This window comes from Micropterus dolomieu, linkage group LG15 (assembly GCF_021292245.1).
Source record: "Micropterus dolomieu isolate WLL.071019.BEF.003 ecotype Adirondacks linkage group LG15, ASM2129224v1, whole genome shotgun sequence".
Lineage (NCBI taxonomy): Eukaryota > Metazoa > Chordata > Actinopteri > Centrarchiformes > Centrarchidae > Micropterus > Micropterus dolomieu.
In genome coordinates, this window is record NC_060164.1 from 4,700,972 (window position 1) to 4,713,089 (window position 12,118).

Below are 12,118 nucleotides of genomic sequence, written 5' to 3' on the forward strand. Positions count from 1 at the left end.
CTGTGTTACATGTTGTCATAATTACAGCTTCAAATGCTGAGTTAAAGTCACCATGACTGTGACCTTTGAGTCTAAAGTGTCGAGTCATTATCCGACCAGCTGTGAAATGTGGTCAATTCTTGAGTTTTGTGTAGTCACAGTGACCATACTAAATTCTAGCGCAATTAATTTTCTCATCGAACTCTGAGCAAGAATGTGAGTGTATTTCCCATAATGTAAAAAAAAAAATCCTTTATTTTGTTATCTTTGTTGACATACTGTAGCTATAGCAGTGTTAGAGAAATAAATAATTCAGTTGCAATTCTAGTATGCTGTCCATTGTTGGAATCGGGATCAAACATTAAAATGGCTGACACATATAACAAAACTTCCAAACCAAAATAAAACTGGCCTAAATTCCTCCAGATCCTTAATGCACACTGCATTTCTAAAACCACCCACACTCCAACACAGTCATCTCCTCATCTGTCCCTGAGCAGAGCTTTTCACCTCCCTCCCTTCTCCTCTATCTAAATCTCATCACAGCCATCTGAGTCAGAATGGAAACTGTCTTTCTCTGCCAGCGGTTTCACAGTTTCACTCTGACACGCTCACAGTAAAGGAAGGAGGGAGGACAATGGAGAAGCAGACAAGACAAGTGACAAACCAAGGAAAACTACTAAAATGTGATGGTGAAGGGCCATGCTTTGCCTTCAGAACAGTTTTATTCCTTCTTGTCCTGCTTTGAGGGAAGAATATTAAAGCAGAAATCAATTTCCCCAAGGTTTAGTGTGTATTATATTTGCTGGAGTAGGAGGATGTTTACGTTACCTTGGTGTTAATAAAACCACTTGAACTTAAGCAATGTTACTTTAGCCGTGTGTGAATGAATGAATGCCTAAAATAACATCAAACCAATATCTTTGGGAATATCATCAGGAAAACAGTGTTTGCAATGTAGAGAGCATCTGCAGTTGAGCTTTGTGTTAAGTATATAAGAATGTATGGTCTGCTTTTGTGTGTGTGTGTCTCTCAGGAGAGCAAAATGTCCTTTGGGCCCTGTCATTAGTCAATCTCATAGAACAGAGACAGAACAGACCCCCCCCCTGCGAAAACAACTTGTGCTTTTCATTACTTCATTCAACAACACACACAGAACCATCCACTGGGACTGCCACAGATCGGCCGAATGGGAAATGGAATAGCAGCCCAATTAGTAACTGGTCTAATGTGGTTAGTGTCACAATTTAGTGAAGCGCAACGGGACAGGATGTGATGTCAGAGAAACAGGAAGGGGGCAGATGGAGAGGAATTGCAAACATATTGGGCCTTGTTGGGATACAGCCGGAGGCAGGAACATTTGACAGGACAAAAAAAAAAAAGAGAGAAAAGACTCTGTGGCATTTAAGGGCATTCTCTAACTCCATGTTGAGGTCTTCCATGAATGTCCGTCCTCTCTCCCCAAACTCCTCAATCATCTCCAGTACCCAACTGTTTGATAAAAGGGGTTATTTTTGTTTTACATATTTTAAAGAGTGGAAGCAGAAAACTGACCTTAGGTATTTTTATTCATTTAGAAAGCAGTGGAACGGACACAGCAGCAGAGACACAAAAGAAGCTCTACAGTAAACTAAAGCTGAAGCTTTCCATTTAGTCAGTTCTCAGACACATAAATCAGCAGTTTTGTTTAGAAAAGTACTTGGGATATGATATCAAAACTGTTTTCTTTGGAAGTGAAGGCAGTGGAAGATAAGATAGTGTATACTGCAACAAATCACTGCACAGAAGTTTAATATGTGTGCACTGATCTGAAATAGTTTGAGATAAACCTGGTTAAGTTTGCTACACTGAGATAACATCAGGAATTCGAAATGCATGAATACTTTTCTTACTAAGAAGTCAGCCTCCTTAGCTGCTAAGAGCTCCAGCATATTCATCAAATTCGGTGTATTTAAAAAGGTACTATGTGTCAGATATGGCCAGAGTCTTTGTTTGAAACATTCAGAAAAAATGAAGTAACATTATCAACAGACTGTGAAGTAGTAACAGTCCTGACGTATACGTCGTGTTCTGTGCCCTGATCCAAGGTGTTGCTCAATAACACACACTGATCCAGGATATGCTTAGCCATTGCAGGCACTGTAAATTCTGTTGTAGCAATCTGTTGTACCTATATGATTATGCGTATGGCTGTGTGCACGTGCATGCGCAGATCTGTGTGTGACACACTTTATATGATATGTGATGTGTCATTATTTCACGTATCGGTAGGAACAGGTACATGTATGTATGGGTATACTACATAAATGCATCATGCAGTATGATGCACAATTAGTCTGTATTTTGTGTGTGTATTGTATCCGTATGTCTGTGTTAATGCATCTCTTGGTTCAGAAGTGGAAGGGGTGAGGGTAGGTATAGCATGTATATAATGAAAAATCAATAAACAGAGTGGAAATAGAGTCCATCCAAAGATAATTATGTATTGTTTTTTAGACCAAAAAATATTATGAAAACTGGCACACAAGACTAGATGCATAATGGCCTGCTATTAAAATCATCCAGATTGTAAGATAACATGCAGATAGGCAACACTTTTCATTCTTGCCTTCTGTACATGTTACAGCAATGACTGCTGGCCTGAGGAAAAGCACAGGGCTCAAAACACGCTATCTATCTCCTTTTGTTCGCTTTTTCTCTGTGTGCACGTATGTGCATTTTTGCACTTCAAATACTACTTCCAAACACCTGTATGTCTGCCTGTGTTTTTTTGATCACTTACTAACACTGGACCTGATAGTTCCAAATCTCATTTCTATTCTGACCTATTTTGAAAATGCACTTTTACTGTAATTTCCACAAGACTCTCTAAGGCAACTAACAACAGCTCCCTTACCTCCTGTCCTGCTGTGTATTGCTACAGTGAGGTGTGGTTGGTCTGTTTGGGTGGCGCAATACACTGAAATGATGTGAGAAGTCAGAGAGCCGAGATCTGGTTCCGTGGGAAATTTGCAAATGTTTTAACAAGGGTCGAAGGGAGTGAGGGGAATTGTGAAAGAGCCCGTCTGAAAAAGCATTCAATTAACTGGAGCCATATTAAGATAAGGCTGCCTGGGGAGCTGTTGGACAACTCAAATGCTTTTAAAAAGGGAGTTTGGGCCAAGCAAAAAAAAAAGATAAGGCCAATGAACCTCAATGGACTCAACTCCCCATTGCAAAAAACAAAACTAAATCTCAACAAGACATTTACTTTATTTGGTTGTAAAGCCTTGTGCTTTGAGCAAACAGTCTGTCAGCTGAGCAAGTGATACTTTTAAAAAAAAAAAGGCCCACACAAGAACTCAATCTAGGGCAATGCAACTTATGTAAAAAATAGTTCATGTTAGCACTTAAAAAAACCCCATAGTTTTAGGACTGACAAAGAGGGTCACTAACTTCCCTTTATCCTCCTTGTTACTCCAGGAAGCCTCCCAACACCAAAGCACCCCTGCTTAATCAGCTTAGGAAAACAAAAAAGCTCCCTCGTATGGCTTCAACGGAAGTAAAATTAAACCTATAAAAGGGATCAAGGAAGTGTGAAAAGCCATGGCAAGGGCTGAATGTGGAGCGTGCATGTGTGTGGAGTAAGCAGGAGCACCTCACCTTTCCACCGTGGCTGCAGCCTCCTCCAGCTGGTTCAGAAGGAACGGATAGAGAGCTGGAAAACGGGTGAAAAACTCTCGGCCCGTCATCCTGAGGGGACAGACAGAAGAAGAGAAACAGAAAGGGGACGAACTTTAAAAAATAAAAAGAGCACATAGGCATAAACCCAGAGAAATTAGGATTATCAAACTGACTGTTTCTGAAGTCCTAAAACACTGTTTTTTTTAAATCTTATGCACACAAAATAAAACAGCATGATGTTTTGCAACTTTGGGGGCTGTGTAGTTTATAGTAGTGGTTCTTATTCTTAGCTGCACTAAAAAGCCACCGCCATGTTCCAAATCCTCTCCCTCCATAAGAGTGACATAACAAGAAACAGCAAGACACAAACTAGGCGAATTCACGGTGTGAGTGGCTCTAATCAAATGTTGTGAAGTTCTGATAAGGAGATGGCCTTGTGCCAGATACTCTCTACCTAAAACAAGTCCAGCCTTTATGTTTGCTTACTCTGCTGCAGCAAGAAACAAACACTTACATTTGTGTGTACGCACACATACTGCGCCATGTGCTACAGTCACGTGTGTACTCACTCACACACATACACAAGTGTCAATAAAATGACAAACTTTATATTTAACACCGGCGGTCTTGCTGCTGCAACCGCCATTCAGCCTCAGGGCCAATAAAGTTTTTATTTAACTCTGCCCGTCTAAATCAAGTCGCTCCTTAAGGGAAGAGGTCTGGTCTGCCAAGCACATGATCACAAGACTGGAGAGATCGCATACTGCTTCAGTCACGACTGCCACTGATTCTGGACTAACACACACACACACACACACACACACACAGGACCTGGTTCAAGTTAGCAGCAGGCAGGCACTGTCATGGTAGGAAAGTGAGTCATCGGTGTAGCTTTTAAAACCCCTTTCAACCAGGATATGACACACTCCTCACCTCTTGTGACCTGACACACACACACACCAAATGTGAGGATAACTGAATGTACTCCATAAGGAAACACATGCAAAAACAATCTAAGAAACATAAATATCTCAAAGTGTCCCTAAAGGTTTGATGTCCACGTTATGCGTGTGCAAATGCAGGGCTGAGTTTATTATATAAGAGTGTGTGTTCTCCCCTCCCTCCTCTGCACTCTCTAATGAGAGTCTATCTATCGGCTGCCTGGAGAATAAAGGTCAGAGGTTGTGTCGAAGCAGATTAGATGGGGTAAAAGGGGTAAAGGTCACAAAGGACGAGAGAGGTGAGGAGGAGGAGGGGTAAGTGAGAAAGCCCGGTCATGTTTAGGGGCTCACAGCTGTGTGTGCACACTCATAAAAGCTACAATACCTTTGAGGCAAATGAAACACAAATGATTAGAGATAACTTTAGATGGGCCCGGCCCCTAGGTTGGGAACAACTGGAATAAACTAGCTTACTGTATATAAAGTAGTTAAAACTCCACCTTGACCAACTGTAACAGTAGAATGCTGCCTAGACATCACTGTATCAGTACAAACATTCTAATGACCTTTTTTGTAATGGAGTATATTTTGTTTTGGCACTGCTTAACTAAAACATTTTATACACCACTGATAATAGGTTGCTGAGGTGTCTTGCTGCTTATAAAAGACAAAACAGAGGGAAAGCATGTATTTATTTCAACTTATAAAGATTCTGAAGGGCTACAAAAGGCTGTTTGACAAATGTTGATCTATATAAATTTAAATAAATGTTTAAAAAGAGCTTTGAGTGTGTAGCTTTCTTGTTTTTTTTAAGCACTTAAATATTCTTGACATGGACATTTTTGCGTGTAGTGCAAAGAAAGAAGCTGACGGAGGCTTGATAAAGCTGGCCTGGTTGGAATGCAAAGAGAAATCTTCGCTCTGTCAGCTTTGTTTACAGTTGCATTTATCTCAGCAATGCTATCGGATCGACATCAATCCGCGCGGTCATGGAGGGGAGAAATCTGTGTCTGGGCTTAGTGGAACGATGATCCACAAGCAAACAATGAGTCTGGATTCGAGTAACTATGTAAAATACACAGCTGAAATTCCCACAGACAGCAAGAAGCTTAGTCTTCCCAAACACACAAATACACACACTGCCGTAAATAAACTGGTTTGTGTGAGAGGGAAATGTGTTTATGCTCCAGCTTCAGTGGACCAAGAGGCCCTTACACATACACAGCCAAATATTAGAGTGGACAAGCTGTCTCAATGCATTTTCTGCTCCCAGAGATCACAACCATAAAATCATGGTAATAAGAGAGACCAGACAGACTGTGGAAAAGACAAACTCCTAAAGACACAACTATAAATGAGTTACAGCTTTCCTGCTCATACACGCACAGTTCTGTACCAATTTCAGGTCAATACAATGAGATTTACTGGCATGCTACAATAGCACTAGTGTAACATAAAAATAATGATTGCTAAACTACAAAATATTAAAAGATCAACATGTACATAAATTCTTCTATTTGAAATTAATCGTAGCACACAAACTCTCCCACATGCATATAAAAAAAAAAAAAAAAAAAAAAAATCACCCCACACAGTAATAATAAGAAAGAAAGCAGCAGACAAGAGGAGGGGGAGAAAATTATACAAAGGGAGGGTCAGCAGACTAACACCACAACTGAGAGCAGACAAGATAAACAGGAGCAGCCTTGGCTTGGGTTAGAGCATTCAGAGGCCTTCAGTGCATCAGTCAATAGAAATATAGTAAAGAGAATAGAGACAGAGCTTCCTGGAGCAGGGCCCAAAGCCCTGTGAAACTTTACCCTGGATTATCTGTGGGGTAACAAATCACTTCTGAGCTCAATATAGACCTCACTACAACTATCATGTTGTCCTACAGCCAAACAGTACAAGCACATTATTGCTCAAGTTTGTTTTAATATGCTCTAAATACTACCGAATACTGTTAACAGCGGCCAGTAAGATAACAGTTTTATACATTATGGCTTCAAGGTGTACAAGGCCACTTTGCGTATTTGCATTTCAAGATAGCAGTGAGCTGACAGGTATAACAAGAATAAGTCTATAGTCTGGAGCCATGCTAACAGCTCAGTGAGGAATTAGTCATGTTCACCATTTTTGTCAACATAAAATACAGAGCTGGAGTTGGGAAATGGTTAGACTAGCTTAGCATGACAAGGCTAACGCAAGTCGTAATTACGTCTGGGAAGTGATTTCTTTTGATAGATTCCATACATCCGACTTGGCAATTACTAATATGTAAGCAATATGGATGCCTCACATCAGCTGAAGACTGTTATTCAGTGTAATTAATCTCAAATGTAATGGATATGGTGTTATATTGTCAAGGCAAAGTATTTTAATCCTAACACCAACAACTCAATAATCATAAAACCATCTTTATAGCACATTAACATGGAAATCTTTCCCATCTCTACCATCCATCACATGAGTTGAAGGGCATCTCAGCATACTAATGTGAGCATGCTAACATGCTGGTGTTCAGGGGATATAATGTTTACCATGTTTAGCATCTTAGTTTAGTGTGTTAGCAAGCTAACATTCACTAAATAGCACTAAACACAAAGTACAGCTGAAGCGGTTTAATGTCAGTGGTTGGGTCAGGCACTGATAATGGTTGCCCATTGGTCGAAAGATTCCAGGCTGCATGTCGAAGTGTCCTTGGGTAAGATACTGAACACCGAATTGCTCCTTGTGGCTTTTCTACCAGTGTATGTGTGTGAATGTTAGTTTGCGTTTGAGCACTTAGGCTCAGTGTGTGAATGGTGAATGCGATGTAGTGTAAAAAGCACTGAGCAAAGACTAGAAAGGCGCTATACAAATACAGAGCATTTACATATACCAAAGGTTTGGACAAATTGAAATTTTGAACTGATAGAAAAGTTAACTGATCTGAAAGCTGCAAAAAGGCCGTTGGCATGGCTAAAAACTTTTATTTAATTACATAGCAATTATTTAGCACGATGGTCGTGAACAACATACAGCACAATGCTGTGCTCTGTGATTGTTCATGTCAAAAAAACTAAAAGGTCAGATTCCATGGAGTCCAGCTTTCTGTACTTGCTGGGTCATATTTGGGTGATAGTTCTTTTAAGTTTGTTTTTCTTGCTATGTATCTTTCTAACTATCTATGGATTTCATTGTGTCACAACATGTTGAAAAGACATTTCGTGTGTCTAGAAACAAACCTATTTATTTGTTTTGTACAATGCCGGCAAATAAGACATGCATTTTGGGGGGGGAAATGTGTCTACTAAAGCATCAAATACTAAACCTGTTGTAGCATCTGGTGCTCAACTGCACCCATCCTGAGTCTACGTTGGAAAGAACAAATCATAAAATGTATGTGGAGAAAACATTTGACTCAGGTCTGCTATCATTTTCACTATCAATGTTTCCAAACTTACTTGGATGGTTCTTTGACAAGGCATTGGGAGTCTGTTATAAATTAAACACTCTTTTTCCAGAAACCTCAAAAACAAACCATAATTTTTCAAACAATCCTTGACAGCACAGCAGGACTCACAACGGACCCTTCCAACTAAAACTGAGAAAGTTGAACCTCAAAACAGATTCCTCATTTGCACACCTCAAACAAGATTATTATTTGCAAGACAGGTTTGTGGCTTTAAGTTGTGTACGTTTCTAATTTTCTGAACACTTTCACCATGAAAATTTTTAAGGAAATCATCATCTGCATTGTTGTTTTTTCCCAAAATAAAAAAACTGTGTTACCAATAGAGGGCTGTTTATCACACACCAACAACACACCAGAGAATCTGTTTATCCACTTTAAACATGATTATTAATCTGCCCTTTTATTAAAACTTTCATCTCATTTGAGATGATCATTTCATTAATATCATCATAATCAATCATCATAATCATATTGGATGTCAATACAGACACCTTTAGTGCCCCATGGTCTAAAGTCCAGATGCTGTTTCAGCTATTTTTTCCAGTGGAAGACAAGAACATTCCAAAATTGTGAGACAAACATTTTTGTATTTCCGACCATATTGCTCACAGATGTGACATCGGTGAACATTTCCGGCCCTCATAAGACCAGACATGTAACAATGGAGACCTGCATCTCCACAAGCAATAATCGGCACTGGGTTTGAGTAGCTTGAAACCTGCAGTTCAGTCAGAGTGGTGTTACAACAGTGTCCCCTGGAGGTGTAACACAACCACTGTTAATACACATGTCAATCTTTTTACCTTGTGTTTAAGTACTCTAAATGTTTATTCTAAAGAGTTTGCTTCCTTTGCTGACTGCTGATGCCCTACAAAAATATAAATTTATTATATTCTATGCTTGACAGTCTCGCTCGAGTCTGAAATAATTTAGTTCTTAAAACATGTGGGAAAAAGGATAAACTAAAAGTGAAACTGCACAGCAAACTAAATGGAATTACTTCAACAAACTGACTGAATTCCCCTTGTCTTGTGGTATGAAATATACAGTATTTAAGGCCACATTTGCTTGTTGCGGATAACTTTTTTTGTACTAGTAATTGTGACTAATGGAATTTATTTTTACGCATAGATGACTGATAACCACTGATTTAGTACTTCCCTCGTGCAAATGTTAGCAGCTCATTCTGCACCGATGCACATGGCAGTAAACATGAACTGGTAGAGCATTATTAAGAGAGGGAGAAGCAGCAGACCTATTCTTTTTTGAGTGCTCGTCCTTCCCTTTCTTTACTCCAAAGATCCTTGTGATCAGAGTGCTGAAGAGAAGAGTGGAGGAGTTCCTCACCTGGGAAACAAAAGAACAAAAACAGAGGGAAGGAGGACAGAAGAGAGAGACAGATAGACAGAGAGAGAGAGAGAGAGAGACAGAGAGAAAGAGTGAGTATATGCATTTGACACTGGAAAAGTAACAGAGCTGATATGAACGTCAGTATGACAAGAAATATTTACTACTTTGTCATCATGTCACACCCTGCATCAGATGCACACAAAAGTGGCAGTGTCTTCGTTAGACCAAGCTAAAAATACAGTCCCTGCAGTAAGTTCCTTGATGAAGACTGTAAGGTTCAGCTTTTGTTGAAACGGTTTTAGAGTGGTGTTTATGTGCTGCCGTTGAATAGTTAGTCTACCCACACTGATATAAATGGGGTGGCCAAATATTAGAAACACACCCCAGAAGTGTTGGGAGTGAAAAACAGGAATGTTGTTGGGGTGCGTGTTAATCTAATTTACAACAGAGGTAGAATAGGAGTCGAAACTCACTGCCCAAACAGGAGAGGTGAAGCCCAGCACGGCCGCCTGCATTCCATCTGAGACGAAGGGAATGATGTTTTCCCCCAGACGAGTGTCCCTGTACAGAGCCCTGAGGATGTTCAGAGCATGGACCTGTGGCGAGGTGAACAGACCACATCAAGAATTCATCACGTTACAAATCACGCTATGACAAAGACCATTATTCATTCATCAAAAACATCAACAAGATTTACCTCCTGGTGAGGCTGGTAGACAATCTTCAAGTAACGGCCAAAATATAACACCATTTGGCTGCGGTTCCAAACTAACTTCCTAACTAACTAACCTCTGTGCCAACCTCCACCATTATGATGGGTAGGATGCAGTTTGTTAAATTTTCACAATTGATCAATACTACACTGACTGCCTGCAGTTTTGAAAACCCCACTTGAACATTTGAAATGTCTAACCTGTGTTTCATAATGCTTGGTTACAGAAGAAGTAAAGCAAACTTTACGAGGTCAAAGTGGGATGAAAGTCAAGCAGTGTGCTCATGAAAGAAGCTATCCCAGGTAAGGTTTGACTAGATATAGGACTCATGCATGAAGCTGATGGGTGATCATACCTGAGGAACAGTGGAGCTGTCAGTGTTCCTGTTAGAAGAGGGCATGGCCAAAGCGATCAGTTCTCTCATCGTCATTTTCAACAGGCTGCAACTGGATGACTTGGGTTCAGAGGAGAGCAGAGCCTGCAGAAGTGAAAACAAACAGGTCAGTGTGAGTGTTTACAACACATGTGCATGTCAGAGACACTACTATATTTCTGTTTCTTCACCGGATTTTGGTTTTGTTAAGAGAGTACTCCACCATTTTTTGCTATACTACTGTAACGCTGTCAGACCCAAAATCAAAATCGATGCAGCAGAACCAAGGATATTGTCTGATCTATTATATTATATATTGTGTGATATTCCACGCATTCGTCTTCCATTACCCACAATGCAACTCCACTGTTGATAGTTCAGGTTGACATTTGGGTGAATCAAGATTTATCCCCGCCCCATTTTTTAATTTTTAGCCTTCGGGCCTAACGGATGTCACTTTCAAGCACCTCCCTCTGATGCCATTAAAAGCTTTCATCTACCTTATGTTAACAGCCATTACAAAATACTGTATGGTATACAATTTAACAGATAGAGCCAACTTATTCATAACAAGCCACATGAACTTCTGTCAAGTCGGTATTTTATTCATTCACTGTCATCACATAAAGACCCAGCTATACGATTACATAAGTTTGCCTATACTGATAACTTCACTGAATGACATCACTTGTATGTGGCAGGGGTGGGAGATGGGAATGTAGGAGAGAGGGGGTGACAGCAATTGGCTGCTGTGTGAGACAGGAGTTATCTCACTGTGAGAGCTGATGGGAGCCAGCTGTGTGTCTGGCCTGGGTTATGGTTAAGAGTTAGGCCTGGGAGGGATGGAGAGATGGAAGTAGGGAGGAGATGAGGAGGAGGCACTGTCTGGATCTTATGAACTCTTGGGGGGCTGGGATGGAGGAAGGTAAAGAGGAAGAGGAGGGCTCCTATGAAGTCTGTCCCAGGTCGGTCCAGACCAGTATGAGACGAAAGCAGGAGCCAGCCTTCCCGGATCTGACTCTTTCTTTCTGTGTGAAGGAATGCAGCCCAGAGCTCTGCCAAGGTGTCGAATTTTGCCTCTCCCAGACATCTTCCACTCTTTCTCCTTCATCTTTTCTTCGCTGTCTCTCCATCTCCATTCATCCTCATCTTAAGTAATCCATATTTGTTTTTGTATAATGGCTCGGCCCTACTACTCTTCCTTTCTTCTCTCACTTAACTATACCATCAACTTTAGCTGTCATATCTTTTAATTCGAAGCATTTCCGGTAGGCAACAGGAATGCTAACAGCATTTAACAAGCAGATAATTCCCATAAAATCCCATAAATTACCCGGGATAAGCATGAGGACACTGCCATGAAAGTGAAATTTAAAACTTCAAGGTTAAGCTAGTTCAAAGATTTCAGACATTTTTTAGCCAACGCACATGTCTGATATATAAACAAAGGGATGTCAGCAGGCGCAGCCATGCGTTTCATACCCACAACCACAAGAATGAGCAACCCCACTCCATAAATTACTGTGATGAAATCTGTCATGTCTAGTTTTAATATTAGTAATCAGTCTGTTATTCAGCCACAGATTGCCTACACACTTCCTCTGAGTCAGTCAAGTGTTAAGGTAGGTTAGTACATTGTTAC

General features: G+C 40.4%; 1 protein-coding gene across 2 annotated transcripts in view; it reads right to left on the minus strand.

Moving 5' to 3' along the window:
- The window catches only part of LOC123984325 (thyroid adenoma-associated protein homolog), a 184,538-nt gene extending 173,954 nt beyond the window's left edge, over positions 1 to 10,584 (minus strand). The window contains exons 1-4 of one of the 2 annotated variants that reach the window (XM_046071145.1): positions 10,459 to 10,584; positions 9,864 to 9,986; positions 9,296 to 9,387; positions 3,622 to 3,711 (exon numbers count right to left, since the gene is read on the minus strand). In XM_046071145.1, the coding sequence (XP_045927101.1) occupies positions 3,622 to 3,711; positions 9,296 to 9,387; positions 9,864 to 9,986; positions 10,459 to 10,533 (380 nt within the window). In that variant the 5' untranslated portion in view covers positions 10,534 to 10,584. The remainder of the gene's footprint in view (positions 1 to 3,621; positions 3,712 to 9,295; positions 9,388 to 9,863; positions 9,987 to 10,458) is intronic. The other variant, XM_046071146.1, reaches the window with a different exon arrangement.
- Between the last annotated feature and the right edge of the window lie 1,534 nt (positions 10,585 to 12,118).